We start from the raw sequence: 25,607 nt of genomic DNA, 5'->3' as shown, positions 1-25,607 counted from the left end.
CACGGGGGGGGGTGTCCCTCCTAGGAAACACAGTCTATCAAACCCCTCCTTAAACTCATTTACCGTTCTCACTCTCACCACTCTATCAGGCAATGCATTCCATTGTTCAACCCCCTGCATGCAAAGAAACCACTCCTCACCCTCTTGCTAACAGCTTCCATTCGTAACTTCCAGAGACGGCCCCTTGTCATCACTCCTTCCCTCTGTTCAACCAAGCGAAAGAACTCCCCAGTGTCAACCCTGTAACCACCTCTCAACAGTTTAAAAGTCTCAATCATATCACCCCTCCTTCTTCTATCCACCAAACTCTGCAGCCACACTCCCTCAGCTGAGCCTCATAACTAACATTGTACAGTCCCGACACCATCTTTCTTATCTGCCTTTGTACCCTTTCCACAGATAATTTATCCCCTTCAAATCCTGGGGACCAAATCTGAGAACAATAGTCTAAGTGTGGTCTGATCAGGGTCTTATACAATGGAATGATAACTCTTTTATCTCTGCAAGTCAGTGTCCTTCTCATTATTGCAGCAATCCTCTGGGTTACCTTCACCACCTTTGCAATATGTCCCCTAAATTTCAGGTTTCTATCAATCATCAACCCCAGATCTCTTGTCTCCCCCTACTTCCTCCAGTATAACTCCTCTCATAGAGTATGCAGCTTCCCATCAATGTGTCCCAAACCTCAAGACCTTACATTTTGCTGCATTAAACCAACACCCCCATTCATTTGCCCATATGTCTAGCTTATTCAAATCCACTTGCAGGGCTGCTGCATCTGCACCATTACTAATAACCCTTCCCAGCTTCACATCATCTGCAAACAACTGAATATCTAGCTGCAATCCACTGAGAATGTCATTGTTATAAAGTTTCAACAATATAGGTCCCAGTACAGAGGCCTGTACTGGGATCCCACTTGTAACCTTCTGCCTCCTTGAAACTACCTCACCATACACACCTCTCTGATACCTATCAGACAGTTGTGTATAAACCTGACATCGAAACCCATGTGCTGCAACTTAAATATCAGCTTATCATGGTACCCTGTTGAATGCCTTTGCTAAATCCAAGGAAATGGCAGTATATGCCTTTCCCTCATCTACTGATCTCTCTCTCTTGTAACTTTATTATAAAAGGCTAGCATATTACTAAAACAAGAGCGTCCCTTCACAAATCCATGTCGACTCTCACAGATAACATTACCCTCATCTGCCCAATGCTGTATATGGTCCCTCACTAATTTCTCCAAGATCTTAACAACTACTGATGACACATAAACTGGCCTATAATTAGATACTTCCACTTCCTCCCTTATATAATGGCACACTATCTTACCTTCCTTCCATTCCCTGGGCACCTTTCCTGTAGCCAGACTTTCATTGAAAACCCAGGTCAAAGTAGCTGTCAGTTCTTTAGCACATTCTCTCAAAATTCGTGGTGAAATACCATCCAGTCCCACATCTTTACTGACATCCAGAGTACTCAGTATTTGGAACACACTCTTCTCCTGCACCTCTAAACCCCAAACCTTCTCTATCCCTCTAGTATTAAAATTTTCTCCTCCAATCTGAAATACATCAATAAAGTGTTCATTGAACAATTCCACTATGGCCTCTGCATCAGTCACTCTATTCCCATTTTTATCGCACAATTTATCCACATTCATTTCTCATCCTAATGGCCACATAGCTGAAAAATTCCCTAGGATTTTCTTTGGATCTTAGGGCCAATATCTTATTCCAGTTTTGTGTTCTTTACCATATTAGTCACTCTCCTGGCCTGCGTCTTACATTCTCCATGCATCTGCTCTTCACCTGTCTCCTTATATCTCTTCCATAGTCTCATTTTCACATGCAGTTCTGGTTAATATTGTTTGTCATCTACTCTGCACCAAACTGTGTCCTTTTCTTCACTTGTGGAATATAGATTACTATTGCTGCTAACAAATATTACTTTACAATTTCCCAAGCACTAATGATATCCTCGCCTTCCAATTCCTCCTTCCATGAAACTTGACCAAGTTGATGTCTAAGACTATTATAATCACCTGCTTTATAATTCCATATACATTCCCATCTCTTTGATACTCCTGCATGTTTATTCATCATCCAAGTCAAAACCACATGGTCACTCTCTCCAACTGGTGGAAGAGATGTCATCTAAGTTATTATCAACTCTTCTGATACTATAACCAAATCCAAAACTCTTGAACCTCTTGTTTCCTCTATTACATGTTGTCTAAGACATTTGTCCTGCAAGAATTCCAGAAATTCCATTCCCTTATTGCTACATGCATTTTCCTCTCCCCAATTTATACTGCTGTAGTTAAAATCTCCCATAACAATTATTCTTCTTACACTTGTCAAGCTCAAATGTCTAAACATATCCTGGTCCCCACGTTCTGTGCTCCTTGGTTTGTAGCAACAAACAAAGCAACAAAGTTTTTTTTGGGGGGAAAAATCACCTTTATTTCTCAACATAATCTCCATCGAGGTCTACAAATTTGGTCCAGCGAGTTTTCCAATTTTTTCGTCCCATTTAAAAAGTAAGATTCGTCAAATTGTGCAAAAGAGTCATTGTCAGCCTTGATGGCATCCTTGTTTGAAGAAAATATTTTCCCACCGAATCAAATTTTTAAGTTTGTGAACATTAAGAAGTCACACAGGGCCAAGTCTGGAGAATACTGTGGATATTGAACCAATTCGAACAATTTTGTCATTGTGACAGCTGATGTGTGGGATGGTGCAATGTCTTGATGGAAGAGCACTTTTTTGTGTGCCAATGTTGGCCGTTTCTTTCTTCAATTCTTCTTTTAAACGGTCCAACAATAACACATAATAGACTCCTGTTATTGTCTTACCCTTTTCCAAATAGTCTATCATGATAATTCCTTGGGAATCCCAAAAAACAATGGCAATCACCAAAATGGTCTTCGCTTTTTTTTTGGTGCTGTTTCATCAGGCATTGTCCACTGTTTTGACAGCTACTTGGACTCTGGTGTGTAGTCCTGAATCGAAGCAAAAAATCCTGTGAATTGTGATTAAACATTACCAAACACTGCAGTGAAATGTCTTTTTGCATGCATTTTTGATCGTGGGTCATGAAAAAAATGATGATAAATGCTGACAATGGTATAAATGAACGAATTGTGTCGCCATCTATTGGAAATTTACCAAACTTTTCTAACAACCCTTGCATGTTAATATGGGAGAAATTTTTTTTTTTTTTTTTACAGGAATGGGACAAGTGGGTAGAACAAGAATAAATCCATGAAAACTATATGAGGTTGTTGTCAGAAGTGCAAAGAATTTTGTGTGGTAATTTTGGACATTGCCAAAGCATTTAATTAAGTCTGAATATATGCATAGCAGAAGTAACATCTCATGGTATACCTTCAATTCTTTTTAGGTTTTATGTGGTTATCACCCACAACAGGTTATTATTAACCCATAATACATTTGTATTACAGATGGACTTAGAATTCCCCCCCCCCCCAATTTTTGTCAATTTTAATTTTTTTTTAAAATTTTTACATTGTCCAGAAGCCCTGCTCTAGAGACCAAAATAGAACTTTTTTTGCCACTTCAGGATTCCCATAAGCGGGTCAGTGGTCTCACACCAGGTGATGAGATTCCTCTTCCACCTAAAGACAATCACAAACATCCAGGCCCACGGTGGGGTTCGAACCCCACGACTGGTTAGTTGGAGAGCAGATACGCTAACCACTTGTTATGAGGGTTTTGAAATGGGTAGTTTTTTATATAGGATGTGGAAAGTACACATCCTATATAATACAGTGAGGGGGATCAGAGAGTTGGCCAACTGTTTTGACAGTGTGTAGCAAGGTGCGTTAGTGGCATCTACTACAGGACCTCCCCCCCGCCTCACTGGACTTTCCACATCCTATATAAAACACTCTACCCATTTCAAAACCCTCATAGGAAATTTAACCTTAAATAACACAGACATATTGATAAGCTTTGGCATCTCTTCATCGTTTATTCCTTTAATTGATACCTTAACACTCTTATTTTTCCTTCTGACATCTTAGATCTCTTTTCCTTTGCCATCTATAATGCTTATTTTTCTTGGAAGAACAAAATCTACAAGCAGACAGAGGGAACTGCCACGGTTTCTTCACCCCCCCCCCCCCAATTTTTATATGGAAGATTTCGAAAAACGAGCCATAGACTCAGCCGGCTATTGATATGTAGATGTTGTATTCTCTATTTGGTCTCATGGCCCAGACACATTAGACTCCTTCCTCAGTCACTTCAGCAGTCTACATCCAAGAATCCAGTTTACAATGGAGAAGGAAAAGAACAATTGTTTACCCTTCCTAGACACCTTAATTACACACCTTCCCAACGGTACACTTTCCTTCACAGTATATAGAAAACCCACACACATACAGGCAGATACATTCACAAACTCTCCCACCACCACCCTGCTCAAAAATTTGGCATTATTAAAACTCTTACCAAGAGAGCCCAGTAGGAACCGCCCTTCCTACTGAGCTTGACCACATACACAACACTTTCCTCTCCAATGGCTACAATGATCACAGCATTAAAAAAATAATCAGGTCCTCCCCAATTCCCCGGTCTTCTCTCCAGAAAGAGGTCAGTAATGCTGTCACCATACCCTACATGCATGGCACATCCGAAAAAATAGCCAAGATTATAAAAAAGTACAACCTACACACACACAGCATTTAAGCCCCACCGCAAACTTGCTATCCTTATCTGCTCTACAAAAGATCAGCTCCCTCCTCTCTCAGCGCCTGGAGTCTATAAAGTACCCTGTTCCTGTAAACTGGTGTACTTTGGACAGACAGGCAGATCAGCTACTATCCATCTGGAGGAACATAAATCATACATCTGCAACCACGACTATGGTCAGTCAGGCCTGGCTGATCATGTCTTGGATACAACCCACAGGATCTCATGGAAAAAAACCACCATGCTCCACCACAGCAAATTCAAAAGAGAGAGACTATTCTTAAAATCAGCAGCAGCTCTCAGGAATCAACCAAATCTTAACAAATATGGTTGCATTAAGCTTCCTAAGATTTGGGAAATGCTTATCACCAGATGTCCCACTTTACATTCCAGGCCACCTACAACCGCCCTCAGAGGGCGCTCCACCTAGATAGGACTTTAGTGTCAACCACATGGTTGGGTTTAGTATTGTTTGTTATTTGTATTTATGTTACATTAGTTTTTTTTTTGTGTAATCCCTGAAGATGTCTCATTGACTTAGGCAAAATATAGGAAGACTTAAATTCTGTTTTAATCCTTTCTGAGTGCTATATACAATCCATTAAGCCTCCAACTTGATATATGGTCATGGTTTAATAAGTTAAGCACTGATTACACATTAGAAAATAATTTCTAAATATACAAGAATTTAATGAAGTGTTTAAGAATTTCTGTGAAAAAAATCAATTACTTACCACACCTAAAATATCTAGACATGACTCTAGAAAGCTTTTAATGGGTAAATAAACTTCATTGGACCCTAAGATTTTGTCGACCATTTTTAAGGTATGGTAAAACCATGATATTCCAAACTTTTTTAAGTTCTCATATTCAGGTTTTTTGCTATAATTTACAATCATCCTGGAAAGAAAAATAATAATAATAAAAAAGAAAGTATATAATATTTAACTCTAGCTTTGCAGGGGCTATCCTGCAATTGCATAAATCCTTCTTAAATCTACTGTAAATTAAGTAAAATATGATTTCAAAATCAGTCATCTTCATCAAATTCCTGACATGTACCCTCAAGAGGGGGGATGTAAAGGGATAAGATAGTACTACATGAAAAACTTACATTATTATTAATACCTATCTACAATTTTTTTCCAAATCAATCTGTTACCTGTCACAACATTATCAGATCTTATATTTCTATCTTCTAAGGCACTCTTTACTGTATCAGCCAACCTATATTATCTCGGTCTTCCTCAGAGCCTTTTCCCTGGCAACATGGTAGAAATCACTTGTTTTGCTATTTTTCCTCTCTTTTCCTATTTATTTTTTCCTCTCCCATTCTATTTAAATGACCATACCACCTGAGATACTCTGCTAATACATTCCTGGATGCCAACAATGTCAAGTTCTTTCCTAATAACCTCAAATTTTAATATGATATTGCCACTGATGCCATCTGTTCACATCCCTAATCTTTTTCAGAACTCTTATATCTGTGGTTTCCAGCCTTAGGTTACCTCAAACCACCAAAGCAATAGCAAATATAATGGAAGAAAGCTATATTTAAGTTAAAATTAATAATGAAATAAACAAAAAAATTAAAACCAATAGAGATCTCATTGAAGAAAGTGGATTATCAACAAATACTTTTAATTATATATATATATATATATATGGAAAAAATTTCAAGAGAGTAAAGGAAAAACAAAATCATGGGAATTAAAATAGGAAATAAATAATTAACCAGCCCTTTCTATACTGATGATCAAGTTATTTTTGCTGAAAATGAAGACCAATTACAGAAAAAATCTACGCATATTGAACAAAACAATAGAACAATATGACATGAAAATCTCAATTAATAAAACAAAATCAAAAGCATTTCAAAGAAAAGAAATTAAACAATGCAAACTAGTCATCCACAACAAAGTAATAGAAGAGAAGAAATTTAAATATCTTGGAAATTACATGATCCCCAATGGAGAAATCGACATTATATATAAAAAGCAAAAATTCCTAGCAGTCACTGGAACTCTAAACAGAATCTTCAGAAAACAGATGTCTAGAATAACTCAATAAAACTGTATAAAATAATAGTCAAACCAATTCTTAAATATGATAGTGAAACACGAACTTGGGTAGAACGAGATAAAAGACAAATTGAAGCTATCGAAATGAAGTTCCTAAGACTGCACACAGACTATAAAAGAATAGACAAGATAAGAAACGAAGAAATAAGAAAACAACTATCCATAGATAACATAACAGAAGACATTACAAACTATAGAAAGAACTGGAAAAACCACATAGAAGGAATGAATGAAGACAGATTATGAAGAGGAAGACCCAGGAGGAGATGGCAAAAGACTTTTTAAACCCTTAGGTTTTGGATGGCTGATTAGAGAACGGATTTTAGGAAGTGTGGTGAAGAAGGTCCTGATATTATATTTTTTAAGGACTTTAGCTATTTTTTTGGAGACTGTGCTAATGTATGGAATGGAGATACTACCTTTAAAATTAATAGTCTCTGTTGTGGTAAAGGTAGCATCTCCATTCCATACATTAGCACAGTCTCCAAAAAAAATAGCTAAAGTCCTTAAAAAATATAATATCAGGACCTTCTTCACCACACTTCCTAAAATCCGTTCTCTAATCAGCCATCCAAAACCTACTCATCACAACCTTAAGTACCCTGGAGTATATAAATTGTGGTGCGATTGCAATATCCCATACTTTGGACAAACAAACAAATCTATTGAACAACGGATAGAAGAGCATAAGAGAGACATCTCTTATAAAAGATCTCATGCAACTGCGTTATCCAGTCATGTTCTTTTTTCAAATAATCCTAATGATGACCAACAAAGCCACTCCGTTTGCTGGAATAGATCAGAAAATATCTTTCGCTGTGATGATGAGTTTGAAAGGAAAATTGTAGAATCAAGGGAAATCCTGCTGAACCCGGTCCACTTAAACAACAATTTAAGTTATAACATCCCAGATAGCCATGCTGCAGTTATTCAATATTGGCGTTCATGTGAACCTGCACGCACAATTGCAATAAACAATGGCACGCCAGTTGGAACAACTTGAAAAAATACAACGTTTTTATGTATCGATTATGTGAGGCAATTTGTGCCTGTAATTTCCAGTTTGTTTAGATAATTCAATGTTTATTAGTATTCCTTTATAAATACCTGAAGAAGGCTGCTATATGCTGAAACTAGTAGTATTTATCATTAAAATCTTTATATGTTATCTCTTATCTCGTTTTATAGTCATTAAATCTATATTTTTTTCAAATGTACAACAACCGAGTAAAAGCTGATCACAATATATATATATATATATATATATATATATATATATGTGTATGTATGTATGTATGTATGTATCTCCCACTCAAGAAATTTGGAACCCATATTACATCAGAGCAGTGTGGTAGGCAAGGGAAAAATGTTCACATTATTATTATTAATTTATTTATTTTTGTGAAATAATTTGCTTTCATGTTGTACCACATTTCATGTTGCAACAAGAGGGCAGGAAAGAGGCCCAGAGGAAGACCAAGGTCTGTATAGATTCAGTCAGAAGTGCCTTAGAAAAACAAAATGTTAGATATAACAATATTGGAATACTCAGATGCAATAGATTGATTTGGAGGAATTATTATTATTTATTATTATTATTATTATTATTAGATGACACCTCAAAGGAGTCCAAAGACTGAAGGAGGGAACCTACTCTACATCTCTTTCTGTCTCCACCACTACCATCATTACCTAACCAATGTCATCATCTACTGCCCACCACCACCAGGGCCGGTCCAAGAGTATCTGATGCCTCTAGGCAAAGAAAATGTAGGTGCCCCTATACATTGTCTCTCTATATATATTTTGTCATACTCATACAAGCACATGTACACCTACACATGTGGATATTAAAAAATGTATTAATCAAAACCAATACATTTGTATACATATATGATTACTCCTAATACCTGTATAGCAAGAAAATGGTTACACCTTAAATAAATCTTAGCACCCCCTAGGCGATTGCCAAGGTTCGCCTAATGATAAAACCGGCTCTGACCACCACTGGTATTTTTTGTCTGTAAATTGCATGTCTTCTTCGACACTGATTTGGCTGTATGCAGGATGAAAAACCAGAGTTTCTGGGAGAAAAAACACTGCTACCTCCAGATGAAATCAGCTAACTCACCTTTGACTGAAAAAAAATCCCACATAAAGATTCCTCTATTAGTTTTGTGGATTTTTGGTAATCCATAAACACAAAACTAATATCCCCCTGCATCCCATAGTTAATAGCATAGATAGTCCCACATATAAACTGGCCTGGCATTTAGCCAAGTTGCTTGCCCCCCCCCTTACTGGCAACTCCTCTACTTTTGTAAAAAATTCAATCCATTTCAAAACACTGGTTAAAAATCTAATCCTAAAAGATTCAGACATAATGGTTAGTTTCGATGTCACCTCCTTATTTACCAATGTACCACTTATAGACACTCTTGATTTAATCAAGTCTAAATTTCCCCCACAGATATTTTTGAATTATTTCAATTTACCATGAATGCAGGTTACTTTACATGGGGAGGAAAATTCTACAAACAGATTAATGGTACTGCTATGGGTTCCCCCCTCTCTCCCCCATTAGCAAATTTTTACATGGAACACTTTGAATACAAAGTACTTACCACAGCTACATACAAGCCCCAAGTGTGGTTACGCTGTGTAGATGATGTGTTTGCCATCTGGCCCCATGGACAAGACACTTTGGATGCTTTTGTCACCTACCTAAACGTTTAGCCAACACCCCTAAATTCACTTCACAGTAGAAAAAGAATCAAATAACTGTTTACCATTTCTTGAACACATTGGTCATCCGCCTTTCAGATGGATCACTATCTATTTCTATTTACAGGAAGCCTACATACACAGGAAGATAACTACATAAACAATCACATCATCATCCAGTCCAACAGTATGGCATTTTAAAAACACTTACACACAGAGCCAGAGCCATTTGTTCTAACAATACAGCTCTGACCACTGAACTCCAATACCTGCGCCATACGTTCTTAGCCAACGGCTACAATCCCTACAAAATAGATAAAATACTACATAGGCCCATTACTCTGCCCTCCCCTAATACACAAGAATACAACATGACCATTTCTATTCCCTATATCAGAGGTACATCGGAAAAGATAGCCAAAGTATTGTTGAAACATGGCCTTCGCACCACTTTCAAACCTCATGTCAAGCTGGCAACTCTGATCAGCTCGCCTAAGGATAAACTTCACCCTTTAGCACACCCAGGAGTGTATGAAGTTCCTTGTGACTGTGACTTGGCCTATTATGGGCAAACAGGAAGATCAGTGAACATCCGCCTGGAAGAACATAGAAGATATATTCGCTACTATTACTATGGCAAGTCGGGACTAGCAGACCACGGTTTGGACACTCCTTCACACAGGATTAGATGGAAGAAAAACGAAGATGCTATTTAGGAGTCGTTATAGATCTGAAAGATTATTTTTTGAGTCAGCAATGGCTTTGAAGAATTCTCCCAACCTTAACAAATATGGTTGCATTAATTTGTAACCGCATTCTTAGGATAACCGTCTCCCAAAAATTTGGGAGACGGTTATCCTAAGAAAAACTCCTGGATAGCTGCTGTTTTTTTTTTTTTTTTTTTTTTTGTTAGAGGGTGCCAAAAATAGGACTTTAGATCTTTTGCAATTATACTGTTTCACTCACTCACTATCGCGTATACAAATGTGTTGTGCTCTGATGATGCTGAGTTGAAAATCAGCGAAATATAAGCGTTAATAAAACATCTTTGTGATAAAAGTGTGAGTGGTGTTGTTAATACTGTGAAAAATAAGTCATATTTTCGTATTGATGCAGCATCTATACATGTTTTGAATGATAAATTATAGGGAAAGTTTCATGGCATGAAATCAGCCACATAATATCCAAACTAGCAGAACGAAAAATTGCAGAAAATATGTACATAATGGTTTATTTACTTCATAAAAGTTGTTTATTTCAATTTATAGTGAGCGATTCTGGGAAAACCAAGAAAGCTGAAGTGCAAAGAACTATAAATTACATTAAAAAAAGTATACATCATGTATAATCTTTGATTTCACAAAAATAATTATATACTGAATGAATTTCTGGGAGAATAAAATATATTGGTGATAAAGACACTGCTCTTCGAAGGTGATGCAATATTTATGTGAAGAAAGTATGCAAGGATCTCTTATTTTGCACTGGCATTAAAACTATAATTTAAAAAAAAAAAAAAAAAAAATAGTAAAAATAAATAAAACTTGTTTTTGTCTAATATATGAACGTGTACTGAAAATTTGTGATAATCACCATGAAAGAAATGAGGTAGAAACGTAATTTATACATTATTCTACCTATTCCTCACAAAGTGTTATATACTTGTTACAACACTGCTGCATAAGTTGCAATTTTCATAGAAAAAAGTATGTCCTCCATTAGAACACCCAAGTTGTTTATTATCTGTTGGGTTTCATGAGAAACGTGAGCATGTGCATCATCCTGCAAAAGCAACATGCCTTTGCTCAGTTTCCCATACCTTTTTTCCTTCACCTCATTGAATAAAATGCTGCTGCTGTAACAGTTTCACCTTTTTTGAGTACTTGAAAAGGATTACACCATCCATATCCCAAAAGACAATGGCAAGAACCTTCCTGCTGACTTTTGGATTCAGAATTTTTTGGCTGTTGAGAACCTTTGTGTCTCCGCTCCATTGACTGTTGTTTGGTCTTTGGGTTATAGTGATAAAGCTATTTTTCATCAAACAGTCACAATATGAGCCAAACGATTTGCACCCAATTTCTCAAAGTGACCTAAAATCCCTTGAAATGACAGCACACCTTTTCTCTTTTGGTCTGCATTTAAACATTTCAGGACTCATTTCTCCGAGATCTTCCAGCATGTCCAGATGTTGGTGGAAAATGAAACCAATTCGTCCCCTGGATATCCGCAGAGTCTTTGCAATGTTTTTTGTTAGTATTCGTCTATCATCAATGATCATTTCATGCATTGCATTGATGTTTACAGTGGAAGGTATTCCTGCCTGGGGGCATCTGCTTTAAATTTGGGTTTTTGGAATTTTTAGATTCACACAAAAAAGTTTAGTGAATCTCAGTTGTGGACTTTTCTTGCAGTGCAAAAAAAAATTTTGATGACCTGCACATATGTCTTCAAAACTGATGACTTGTCTTCTTATATGTCCGAAAAGAAAAAGAACAAATTATTATAGTTTGATGAAACATGGGGGTTAAAGGATTTTAAAATATGTTTCTTCTTGTGGTTATATCAGTTGTTTTAATATAATTTTTGTTCTCTGTGTTTATCAGAACTTTTTAGTTCCCTATGTAACTAAGATTCCAGTTACCGAACAAACGTCAACTGCATTTCTTGATAAGGAAACTGAATGTAGCTATGTATGAGAGGTAATCTGGTTAAGTGTTCTCTTGAGTATGAAGTATTATCCACCTTCTAATGGACATGATGGCCAAATGGCACTTCTTTTCCACATTCTTTCAACAGTAGTATGAATCATATCCAGCTTTTACTGAATGTTATATGTATGTCCAAATTGGTAGGAAGGTTACATGCAGGTAGTGGGAAGCAGTGAGTAACTCGAGTAGAAATGGGCAAGTGGTCACATGTAGATATGAGTAGTATGTTAGACAGTGTGAACAGGAAAATGGCATCAATAGATTTGACCTTAGTGTGAAGCAGACGAGATGTTTCATAGATGACCATGATTGTGGAAGTGAATATCAGGTGAAAGTAAGAAGCGAGAGAGAGAGAGAGAGAGATTTTGAAAATGGAGGGCATGAACACTTACTTGAGAAAAGTAAATAGAGGAATTATGACTTGAGAGGTTGGCTAGTACAAAGAGTGCAAGATTAGGTTTGAGAAAATGCTATGAGAATAAGGCAAAACAATGTGGGAGAAGAAGGAGAGAGAGAGAGAGAGACAGAGTTGAAGAAAGGGATACAGAGATGAGAGAAAAGCAGGCAAGTGTGTGTGTGGGGGGGGGGGAGGGAGAAGATAAAGAGTGGAAGCAGAAAGGATCAGGGATGCCAGTGAAAGAAGAATAAAGGTAGCCATGAGTGTGAGGTATGGAGATTCAATGATTTACAGTATTAGAGGAGTGTGTCAATGAAATAATGATAGAGTGCAGCAATGGCAATAAAGCAGGTGAAAATGTGGATAAGATGATGGTGATTGTTGCTATGAATAACCTGAGAGGTAGTGTGAACCATGCACTGGGAGATCTCAGACTGAGGTCAGGGATTGTGCAGCAGAAAACTGCTAGAGGAAAAACAGTGAGTATGCTGCTTTTTTATGATAATGCAAAATGGAGAAGAGGAGCAATAATAATGAATGAGGTAACTAGAATGTATAAGAATATCAATTTCTTCTAGAAATTGATACATGGAAAGTATCTGATGATGGTAGGTAGTTGTATGCAAGATACAGACTGCATTTGGATGCAGAAGGAAGCAGGTGAGTGTGTTATTTTTATTATTATGTGACATCTCCAATGATGTCCAAAGACTCATCAAGGAAGGGCACCTACCTCTGTCTCCACTATTCAAATCAAATAACTATAGTGAATGGCAACCAACATCCATACCAACAACATCTACTGCCCACCATCACCACTAGAATTTTCACTGACAATCACAAACATCCATGCCCATGGCAGGATTTGAACCCGCAGCCTTTTGGTTGTAGGGCGGATATGCTAACCACTTGCCCAACCAGGCCAGCAGGGAGAGTTGTCAGGGGAAGATGACAGAGTATATGCATTGTTGCTGAGCTAAGTGGAATTTGTAGTGTGTATTCCCATAACTATTATTACACACTACAGATTCCACTCAGCTCTTTATCTCCAATGGCATACAAATGCCAGGAGCATTAGGAATAAATTGAGCAATGAATGACTCAGTGTGTCCTGGACATTGACCTGTAGCTGTTCTGTATTCCTTTGGCTATAAGAATAAATAAATAAATAAATTTATTATGAAATATTTTTATTTATTTTAGTGTCCAAAGACTGTCAATATCAGTGAAACTTAGTTGACAGAAAAGAATGTCCTGACAGGGATAGAAAAGTTAAATAGGTGGTGATACATAGGGTGGTAAGAGATGAAGTTGGAGAATTAGAAAGGAAACAGCACTGAAGGTTTTGAGAATATATGATATGAGGGTGAAGAGGATAGGCTATTTGGTATGTTATAAAAACCAAGGAATATGGCTGGTGACGAGTAAGAAATGTTCAGTCAAATTAGTTTGACAAGCACAAATAACTATAGAAATTATACATACTGGCCAGAGGAGATCTTCTTCTTAGGCAGCATTTTCATATTGAAGGTTTGCAATTATTCCTTGATATCTTTGAATTATTCAAATTTACTATGTATGCAGGTTACTTTACATGGGAAGGAAAAATCTACAAACAGATTAATGGTACTGCTATGGGTTCCCCCCCCCCTTTCCTGCCTTTAGCAAACTTTTACCTGGAATACTTTGAAAACAAAGTACTTACTACAGCTACATACAAGTCACTAGTGTGGTTATGCAATGTAGATGATGTGTTTGCCCTTTGGGCCTCAGGATGCATTTGTCACCTACATAAACAGCCAACACCCCAAAATACACTTCACAGTAGAAAAAGAATCTAATAGCTGTTTATCATTTCTTGACGCATTAGTCACTCGCCTTTCAGCTGGATCACTATCTTTTTCCATTTACAGAAAGCCAACACCCACCCACCCACCCACCCACACACCTACATAAAAAATCACATAATCATCGTCCAAGAGTATGGCATTTTAAAAACACTTACACAGAGAGCCAGAGCCATTTATTCTAATGACACAGCTCTAACCACAGCACTCAAATACCTGCACAATACGTTCTTGGCCAATCGTAACCTTTCCTATAAAATAGAGAAAATAATAAATAGCCTCATTACCCTTCCCTTTCCTAATACACAGGAACACACCATTACAATTTCTATTCCTACATCAGAGGTATATCAAAAAAAAGATAGCAAAATTACTGATGAAACAAGGCCTTCAGAACATTCAAACCTCATGTTAAACTAGCAACTCTGATCTGCTTGCCTAAGTATAAACTTCATCCTATAGAATACCCTAGAGTGTATGAAGTTCCCTTTGACTGTAACTTAGCCTACAAGTGGGCAAACAGAAAAATTAGTAAACATCTGCCTGGAAGAACATAAAAAATACATTTACTACTATTACTAAGGCAAGTCAGGACCTGGCAGACACTGCTTTGGACACCCCTTCACACAGGATTACATGGAAGAAAACAAATGTGCTATTTAGAAGTCGTTAGAGATCCAAAAGATTATTATTTTTTAATCAGCCATGGCTTTGCAGAATTCTAATAACCTGAACAAAATATGTTTGCATTTGACAAAAATTTGTGAGACTGCTCTCTTAAGGGAAAATCCAACATAGCTGTAATGTTTTTTTTTTTTTTACAACATAAAAGAGTGCCAAAATAGGACATAGATCTTTTGTCCATTACAATTGTAGTTTCATTTACTCACTGTCACATATACAAGGCTATGCTGTGCTCTGATGATGCTGATTTGAAATTCAGCAAAATATAAGCAGTTAATAAAACATCTTTTGATAAAACTGTTTGGTGTTGTTAATACAGTTAAAAATAAGTCATGAAAAATGACGAGAACTTTGTGAGCAGTAAATACTAAATGTCATATTCAGGCAATGACAATGAAGGAAAAGAAGGAGTAGCTATAGTATTCAACTAAATATGAAGCTAATCTTCTTGAATTGCAGGCAATTTCAAGTGGAGTGATGCAGGCAAATATCAGAATGGGGAACTGGTCCCACAGAAGGTTCTACGCAGGCTCAACTGGTGGCATGTGCAAAGTGTGCAATATACACAGGCGCTGCAGAAGAAAAGGCACCTAAAAGATGTCAAAAAATATGAGATAAGAGTTAAAACAAACAACGAATCGTACATATAATTATGAATGTACGTTGTCTTCCGTTCGGGGCCCCTTCAGATCTTCCCGGAAATGAACAAATAAATTCTGAAATTGTATCCTGGACCTTGATTATATTACTGAAAGTTTTGAGTAAAATTTACAAAAATATACCTAAAATAGTTCTTTATTTTTTGATGTATCAGAAAACAACTTATGATTAATTGTTGAGTTCCGTGTAAGACCCGTATCCTAATTTTTAATCGGATCAGATACATGTGGTCCGGCCCTAAAAGTCAGCTTACTACTGATAACTCGATCTTCTCGACATTCGATCCTCCTTATATTAGCGGGCTATTAGGGCGGCGTCAGCAAAACAAAATAATCAGCGAACTGTCGAGTCCAATGCGAAACATTCTCGTAAAATTTTCTTATTTATTTTTGTTGAATCTTCAAAATTAATTTATTAATGTAAAGAATATTTGAATAAATCTCTTAACCTTATATTACTATTTTAGATTATTTTGAAAATTTATATAACTTGAAAAAATTTGTATAAACAGGAATAATCCATATGTAACTTTATAATGTAAAGCAGTTTTCATTTGTTTTTCATTTCCTGATTGTTTTATTCACACTTCATTAAAAAAAAACTTTTTTGGAAAGGCGCCGGACATTAATTGTACACACAAGAAAAATACTATGTACCGGTCCTGGTTCTACTAAGGTAGAAAGTGGAGGAATTTCTTGAGGCTTTAAAGAAAGCAACTGTGGGGATATATAGTGTGTGGGGATAAATAGCAGAGTAGGAAATGATTGTCAGACATAGAAAAATATTTTTGGAAAATTTGGAGAAAAGAGCAAGACTAATAATGATGGCAAATGCCTGTTGAATTTCTGCTCAGTTCATGGACTGGTTATTACTAACACCATGTTCCAACATAAAAATGTGCACAAATTCACATGGAGAGAAGAGACAAGGAATAAGAAAAGTCTCATTGACTATGAATTGTTGACAGTGATGTTTTCTCCCTGGTGTAGGATGCAAGAGTGTACAGAGGATTTGAAATTGGAAGTGATCATCATTTAGTCTTGGGCAGGATAAAATTGAATTTCCTATTGAAAAGAATAACATGTAAGAAAGTTTTAAAGTGAATAAAAGTTCAGCAGCTCTCAGGTGTGAACTGTAGACTAAAATACACAAAAATGATTGAAAAAAAAATGAAAGAGTTTGAGAACAGCAACCAAACCTTGGAGATTCAGTGGCAAGCCCTAAAGAAACATTGATTGATTCAGCTAGAGAGGACATTTGGTGAGGTTTTTTGCAAGGATAGAAAAATCAGGACTCCATGGTGGACACAGGAAGTTAAAGAGACAGTGAAGGAAAAGAAGAAAGCATATCAAAAGTTCCTGACAAATAAGTCAGCTAGTGCTTTTAGGGAATACAGAGACAAATGTTAGAAAGCTAAACACTGTATAAAACTATCTAAACAAAAGTCATGGGAAGATTTTGGTAAGAACATAGAAAATAAATATCAAGGCGGCGGCAAGATATTCTGGAGGTTGTTGAAAAAGCTCAGAAATGGAGAAGATATATCCTTGATGTATGGAGTAATTACATAGAAAAATTGCTAAATGAAACAATGAGTAACAGCACGGTGGTAAAAAACACTGACCAGGCATGCAGTTGGGAATACATATGCATACTTGAAGTAGAAAAAGCCATCAAAGGTCTGAAATGTGGAAAGACAGCAGGAGTATGACATTTGAACAGAAATGCTCTCGTGTTTAGAGGTATGAAAGTCTTACAGTAGCTGCACTGCATAGTTCAGAAGGCCTGGAGAGAGGGATGAATTCCAGATGATTGGAGTAGAGCTCTCATAATACCCATATATAAAAAGGGAAATAAAACTGAATGTGAGATAAAGAGGTATTTCTCTGTTGAGTGTTTCTGGTAAGATTTATGCAAGTATACTTGAGAAATGGTTCAGAAAGATTGTGGAAGGGAAGCTTGGTGAAGAACAAGCTGGATTCAGGCCAAATAGATGCTTTCAGGATCAGATTTTCACTTTATGCTAAATAGTTGAGAAATCATGGGAATATAACAAAGATCTGTATGTAAGTTTTGTACACCTGCAAAAGGCATATGACGAGCGGCCAAGAGAGAAATTATTCAAAATGCTACAGTTATATGGTGTCAATGCACATTATATCAAGCAATATTTAATCTTTACTTGAGTTGTAATCAGCAGTTAGAATTATAATTTCTATTTATATAATTTATTTTCTTTGATATGCACATCTGCGAGCTGAATAGCATGCAACTTTCCAGTGTAGTTACTGCAATCGAGTGGGATAAGGTTGGAGATAGTAATGTTAAGAAAGACAGCACACAGCCAACAGAGATCTCTTATCTTGAATCATCAGTATAGACAGGTAAGAAATCAGAGTTGGGCTGTTCTGTGTGTGTAGACAGATGAACAGATGGATAAGATAGACAGATGAATTCATATGAGACTTCTGTAGTTTAAAAAGCGAGAGGTTGCAGGATGGGGGTGCAGCTCGCCATGGAGAAACGGTATTTTGTTTGGTGCAGGTAATGTTACCAACTCTCATGCCAACAGCTTCCACAACCTCTTCAATGCACATACCAAAAAGACAGATGGCAGCACAACATGTGTTGTGTGATACAGTTCAATATTGCTCTGAACCTCCCAACATAGAGAAAGGAGACTAGTCCATATAGGATGATCCTGAAGGGATTTTTAGGGCATAATTAAGAGATAAATGTCTTTGTCTAAATATAGAATGATGGTACAACATGAAAAAATTTCATGCCGGCTGGGGGGGTCACCCGGTTAAACAAGGCCCCTGTTGTTTTCGCCAGGAAACCAGGGCGAACAGCGAAAAGTCAGCTACTGGAACAAATCTGAAAATAAACCCCAACTCAACATCACCAGAGTTAAAGATCGATACTATCAACGTAAGAAGCCTGAATGGCAAGAAATGGAGCTAGCTGAGGAATTAGATAATTACCAGATCGACATAATAGGGGTGACTGAAACAAAAAAGACCAAAACTGGCGAGATCTTTCTGAGCAATAAATACAAAATGTTATATTCAGGCAATGACAATCAAGGAAAAGAAGGAGTAGCCATAGTATTCAACACAAAATACGAGGCTAATCTTCTTGAATGGCAGTCAGTCTCAAGTAGAGTAATGTGGGCAAATATGAGAATGGGGAACTGGACAATGAGACTTATTTGTGCCTATGGTCCCACAGAAGGTTCTACTAAGGTAGAAGTGGAAGAATTTTTTGAGGCTTTAGAAAAAGAAACTGACACAATGAAAAACTGGTCCTTGTTGGGGATCTAAATAGCAGAGTAGGAAATGATTGTGAGACATACAAAAATATTTTGGGAATATTTGGAGAAAAGAGCAAAGCTAATAATAATGGTAAATATCTGTTGGATTTCTGCTCAGGACATGGACTGGTTATTACTAACACCATGTTCCAACATAAAAATGTGCACAAATTCAAATGGAGAGAAGAGACAAGGAATAAGAAAAGTCTCATTGACTATGTTATTGTTGATAGTGATGTTTTCTCCCTGGTGCAGGACACCAGAGTGTGCAGAGGATTTGAAATTGGAAGTGATCACTATTTAGTCTTGAGCAGGATAAAATTGAATTTCATATTGAAAAGAATAACATGTAAGAAAGTTTTAAAGCGAATAAAAGTTGATCCGCTCTCAGATGTGAGCTGTAGACTGAAATACACAAACATGATTGAAGAAAAAATGAAAGAGTTTGAGAACAGGAATGAAACCTTGGAGATTCAGTGGCAAACTCTGAAGAAAACATTGATTGATTCTGCCAGAGAGGCATGTGGTGAGGTTGTCTGTAAGGATAAAAAAATCAGAACTCCCTGGTGGACACAGGAAGTTAAAGAGGCAGTGAAGGAAAACAAGAAAGCGTACCAAAAGTTCTTGTCAAATAAGTCAGCTTGTGCTCTTAGAGAATATAGAGACAAATGCAAGAATGCTAAACACTGTGTAAAACAAGCTATACAAAAGTCATGGGAGGACTTTGGCAAGAATATAGAAAATAAATATCAAGACGGTGGCAAAATATTCTGGAGGCTGTTGAAGAAGCTTAAGAATGGAGGAAAGAGTGTGAAGGAATTAGAGACGATAAAGGTGACATGAAAGTGGGAGAAAAAGATATCCTTGAAGTATGGAGTAATTACTTTGAAAAACTGCTAAATGAAACAAGCAGTGACGACAGCACAGTGGTAAAAAACACTGACCAGGCATGCAGTCAGGAATACATATCCATACTTGAAGTAGAAAAAGCCATCAAACGCTTGAAATGTGAAAAGGCAGCAGAAGTAGATGATATTCGACCAGAAATGCTGAAGTATGGTGGTATAAGAGTCTTACAGTGGCTGCACTGCATAGTTCAGAAAGCCTGGACAGAGGGACCAATTCCCGATGATTGGAGTAGAGCTCTCATAGTACCCATATATAAAAAGGGAAATAAAACTGCATGTGAGAATTACAGAGGTATTTCCCTACTGAGTGTTCCTGGCAAGATCTATGCAAGTATACTTGAGAAACGGTTGAGAAGAATTGTGGAAGAAAAGCTTGGTGAAGAACAAGCTGGATTCAGGCCAAATAGAGGCTGTCAGGATCAGATCTTCACTTTACGACAAATAGTCGAGAAAGCATGGGAATATAACAAAGATCTGTATTTAAGTTTTGTCGATCTGGAAAAGGCATATAACAAGGTGCCAAGAGAGAAACTATTCAATACGCTGCAGTTATATGGTGTCAATGTGGCATTATATCAAGCAATACTTAGTCTTTATTTGAGTTGTAAGTCAGCAATTAGAATTGAAGGAAGTACAGGAAGATGGTTTAATGTTAAATCTGGTGTGAGACAAGGATGTACATTATCCCCCTCTGTTATTCATTATCTATATGGATCACATTATGAAGGAAAGTGGTATTAAACCTGATATCAAAATTAGAGATGTTAATGTCAGCTCTTTGCTTTATGCAGATGATGTTATACTTCTAAATAAATCCGCTACAAGTCTGCAAGATTCTCTGACTAAATTGAATAGCTCTTGTAATAGATATGGTATGAAGGTCAGCAATAAAAAGACGAAGACAATGAAAACAGGCAGAATCATTGAAAATGTCAACTGTGTTGTGAATGGAGAACCTGTGGAACAAGTAAAACATTTCAGCTATTTAGGCACGATTTTTATTGAAGATGGTAAATTAAATATAGAAAGAGACATCAGAATCAGCAAAGCTGGTATGGTGGGAAGTCAATTGAATAAATTCATATGGAATAAGAGAGAAATTAGTTGGAACACTAAATTAGCTGTATATAAGACAGTGTTCAAACTAGTTTTAACTTATGGATTTGAGAGCTGGGTCAGAAGTAAAGCACTTGATCAAAGACTAGAGACCGCAGATATGAGAGTCCTGAGAAAGATTATAGGCGTGAACAGATGGCATCAATGGCAGTATCATATTAAAAACGAGGATATTAGGAAAGAACTTGACATTATCAGCATCCAGGAATGCGTTAGCAGAGCTAATCTCAGGTGGTATGGTCACTTAAACAGAATGTGCGAGGAAAGATTAGCAAAACAAGTGTTTTCTGCCAGGTTGGCAGCAAAACGACCCAGGGGAAGACCAAGATATAGGTGGATTGATACGGTACAAAGTGCTTTAGACGATAGAAATATAAGATCTGATCATGTTGAAGTGTTGACAAGTAACAGACTGATTTGGAGGAAAATTGTAGATAGGAAATTAATAATGATGTAATTTTTTTCATGTAATACTATCATATCCTGTACACCTCTTGAGGGTACATGGCAGGAATTTGATGATGATGATGATGTCTTTGTCTATGTGACAGAGGATGTTTATGTGATTCAACATAAAAACTTTGAATGGATGATATGCAGAAGGCACCAGTAGCTATTTGGATACCTTGATGATGGATTGGGTTCAACTACTGGAGTGTTCTCTCCCTTGTAGAACTATACATTCAAGTTTTGAATGTACATGTGAATTATAAATGTGGATCAAGGAACATTGATCAGCACTCGATTCTGTAGAGGATAGAGTGGGGAGAATATTAAACATTTTTTTGCAATTTTCCTGAAGATGATGAATTTGTGCAAAGAATGTTAACTTTCTGTCAAAGATGAGTCAAAAAAAACTTGGCACCTGGAAATATGGGAATAATATTTGGACCCATTCTTAAATCAGGATTGTGGTAGAGAGTGCCTTTTTTTGGGCAGAACTGTACACAGACAATTTTTCTGCAGAAAAACTGAATCCATAACAAAGAGTCCATGAAGAAACACAATCCAATGCTTATCTTTCAATGACCCTCATGCACTATCTACCAATAATTGTCTGGACATCTCTGTTATTTGAAGTTATGCAATAATCCAGGTTTATTAATAACATAGAAACTGGTGTATAGATAGTAGGAAGTAGTATATCTCATCGTAGCAGTTGAATACAGGTGGTATGGCAACACGACTTTCACTTAGTGACTTGGAGAGAAAGAGGTGTTATTGTGGGCTGTCACATTGGTGGCATGTTCATATGTGCATTGCCACTCAGCTGCAGCACCCAAAATCAACAGAAAGTGATCAACAAGAGATGTTCTGGCATCACTAGTACAGGAAACATCCAGGGTGGCCAGTGAAAATGACTGCAGGGACAGGAGGATGATAAAATGGGTGGCACGAAAAAATTGGCTACAATCAGCACAGACCATCTGTCTGTGCTGATTGTAGTTCCAGGGCATAAGTATCACCATGGTGAGCAATAACTGTATGAAAAGAACTCCATTTACCGGGTTTCTATGAAAGACAAGCGATACATAAGCTGAACATCACAACCATGAACAAGGTGACTTGTCTGGCCTGGTGCAGAAAGCATGTGAACTGGAAAATTGACCAGGGGCAAATGGTATTCTGGAGTGATGAATCAAAGTTCACCTGTTTCCAGTCTGATGGCAGGCCATGCGTGTGGATGCAGCCTAGTGAATGCTTGTTACCACAGTAAAATTTAGTCGTGGAGGAGTAATGGTGTGGGGTGCATCGCAGTTTGAGGTGGGTATACTGGTCGTTGTATGTAGTTCCATGAAGGCAACTCAGTACCTTAATATTCTGGATAATCAGATGCTCTCTGCATTGTGGAGTTTTTACGGAGCTGACCTGTGTTATCAAGACAACAATGCTCCATGCCAGAAAGCTGCAGCTGTTATGGAATGGTATATGAAGAGATGGGTGTTAAATGACTGCCCTGGCCTGCGCAGAGTCCTGACATCAAACCCCCAGCAAACACCTGTGGGAACGAACTGGAGTGGCGATTGAGGTTCAGAGCAGCATGTCCTCAATCTGTTGCTGAACTCAGTGCTGCTTTCATGGAGGTGAAACAAATTCCACCTGATATTTGCCACAGGTTGGTAGAAAGTCTCCCTCAAAGGGTGCAGGAGGTGATCAAACCCGATAATAGGATTCGCTTGCTGGTATCAATTGTAAATTGCTAAAGTGTCAGGACAATTACTGTCTCGCAGAAGTGGCAGTAAATTGTGAAGTCATTATTATAAAGGCAATTGCTTATTGTGGAGAAAGTTTTTCAGTAATTGAGTTTGATTTAACAGCGAAGATGGTCACACTAAGACAGAGTCTTGAGGAACTCTCACTTCTTGATGACATGGCTGAGATAACACTTTCCACTTGGACTTGGAAAACTCAGCTGGATAGGAAGTTCTTAATAAACATAGGAAGGTGTCCCTTGCTATGTTTATTAATCAGGCCCAGATTACAAAGTTCTTTAAATATGCCATATCTCCAGGCTGTCATAAACGTTTTCCATAGCGAAGATCACTGAAACGACATACCCTCATTTCAGGAAAGCTTCTCTTATAAATGTTTCTAAATGGATCAGATGGTTCATTGTTGATTGGTGTCTACAAAAGCCACATTGTATGTTGGAAAGAAGTTTGCTGCATTCTAAGTATACCAGAGAATTCTTGTATTTATCATTTTTTCCAAGACCTTACAAAGACAGCTAGTCAGATGCCAACAATTATTGACCTGTGATAGATCCTTGTCAGGTTTTGGGAGAGCAATGACTACTGACTTATGTCAAGAGACTGGTAACTCTTCCTCTGTAAACATTCTGTTGTATGGTAAGAGAAGGAGATCCACAGATGATGATGGGAAGTGGTTAATCATCTATCTCATAATGGATGTCATCAGGGGCTACTATGCTAGAGAAACAGGAGAAGTGTTATTTTGAGTTCATCCTAACAAAAGATTGATTGTACAGCTTTATTCCCTCTGAACAAAAACTTAGCTGCTGTTTCTCTTTGAAAATTAGAAAATCAGGAGGATATGAAATTGTTGCTGAATTCTAGCAAAGTTTGCTGCTAAAGTGTCTGCAATAGCTTTGGGATCAGCAAGAATATAGTGATTATGTTCCAAGCTAGACAATCGGTGTCTTCTGTATCTACCTTTGCTCTTCCAGATTTTATCCTAGTACAATTTTTGCACAGGTTGTTTAATTAATCAATGGTGTAAATTGGATTCAGGATAGTTTTTCAGTCTAGTGTCTCACATAAATGCTATTAAGTTTGTTGTGGTAGGGTATTTAAAATATACACCATGCTCTATCCATGATCTTTTTTTTTTTTTTTGTTTTTTTGTTAGCTTGGCAATCTGGGTTCCACTAAGACTTTAGATAGGAGGATGAAGGAAAAATCTCATGATCAAGAGATTTTTCATTCAGCACCAGAGATCACTGCCCATCATGGAGCCACACAAGAATCTGTGTGTGGCTCCATGACCCCAGACACTACACGAGCACCACAGCAAGCCCTGGGCTCTGTTCCCGGACCACAGGGAAAGACTAATTGCAACATTCTTGACCTTTGCAGGCAACCCTACTAGCTGAATGATCCCATCCAGGCCATCCAGGACCACCCATCTTGCCAAGTCAGAGGACAAAACAGTGCAAGACTACCAGTATCCCCTTTCCTGATTTCCACAGGTTATACCGCAGGCCAAACATGGCAGCAAAACATTGGATCCCAGTGATAGTCTGAAAGATCGGAGAGTAAAAAAGACTCAGAAGAATACATGAAGAAAAGAAATGAAAAAGAGAAAGTAAGAAAAGGGCCAGTACTATCACTTGGAGGCCATCTCCACCACAAATGGGTCCCTCACATGGAGGGATAGGAAAAGGATAGCTACTTTTGAGATGTGGTGTTACAGAAGGCTGTTGAGGATATCATACACTGAAAGGCACTCAAACGGATGGGTGCTAGAAAAGATCAGCAGAACTTGAAGGCTCCTTAAAGATATTGATAGAAGACGGCTGAAATACTTTGGGCACATTGAAAGGACAGAAGGAGGACTTCTCAAAACCATAATAGAAAGTAAAGTTCCTGCTAAAAGAGGGAGGAAAAGATTTTCATTGAGATGGAAGGATGGTGCGTCTGAAGTAAATGGTCATCAGAATTGAAGCCTCCAGAAAAGCATACAACAGGACCACCTGGTGAGGAACATCATCAAGAAATGGAGTGATCATATAGCATCTAATGACATCCAATGAGCAGATGGATGAATGTCAAGATATACTGGAGAAACTGGTTAAGAGTCACATACAGAACTGGGTTGATAGACATACGTTTCTCTAAGATGTCTCTAAGTTTGTGCAGGGTTTATCTTATTTTAGCAATTTGCTCAGATTTTATGATAAGGTGATGGGTGGTATAAGG

At 37.4% G+C, this 25,607-nt stretch overlaps 1 protein-coding gene across 3 annotated transcripts in view; it reads right to left on the bottom strand.

Moving 5' to 3' along the window:
• Epg5 (ectopic P-granules autophagy protein 5) overlaps positions 1–25,607 on the bottom strand; it is a 923,436-nt gene that overhangs the window by 335,273 nt on the left and 562,556 nt on the right. For all 3 annotated transcript variants that reach the window (XM_090395201.1, XM_090395199.1, XM_090395200.1), the window contains exon 31: positions 5,459–5,624. In XM_090395201.1, coding sequence (XP_090251327.1) covers positions 5,459–5,624 — 166 coding nt within the window. The remainder of the gene's footprint in view (positions 1–5,458; positions 5,625–25,607) is intronic.

Source organism: Typopeltis vanoorti, chromosome 7 (genome assembly GCF_054136105.1).
Source record: "Typopeltis vanoorti isolate ZY-2024b chromosome 7, IOZ_Tvanoo_1.0, whole genome shotgun sequence".
NCBI lineage: Eukaryota > Metazoa > Arthropoda > Arachnida > Uropygi > Thelyphonidae > Typopeltis > Typopeltis vanoorti.
This window is presented reverse-complemented; position numbering and strand designations above follow the sequence as displayed.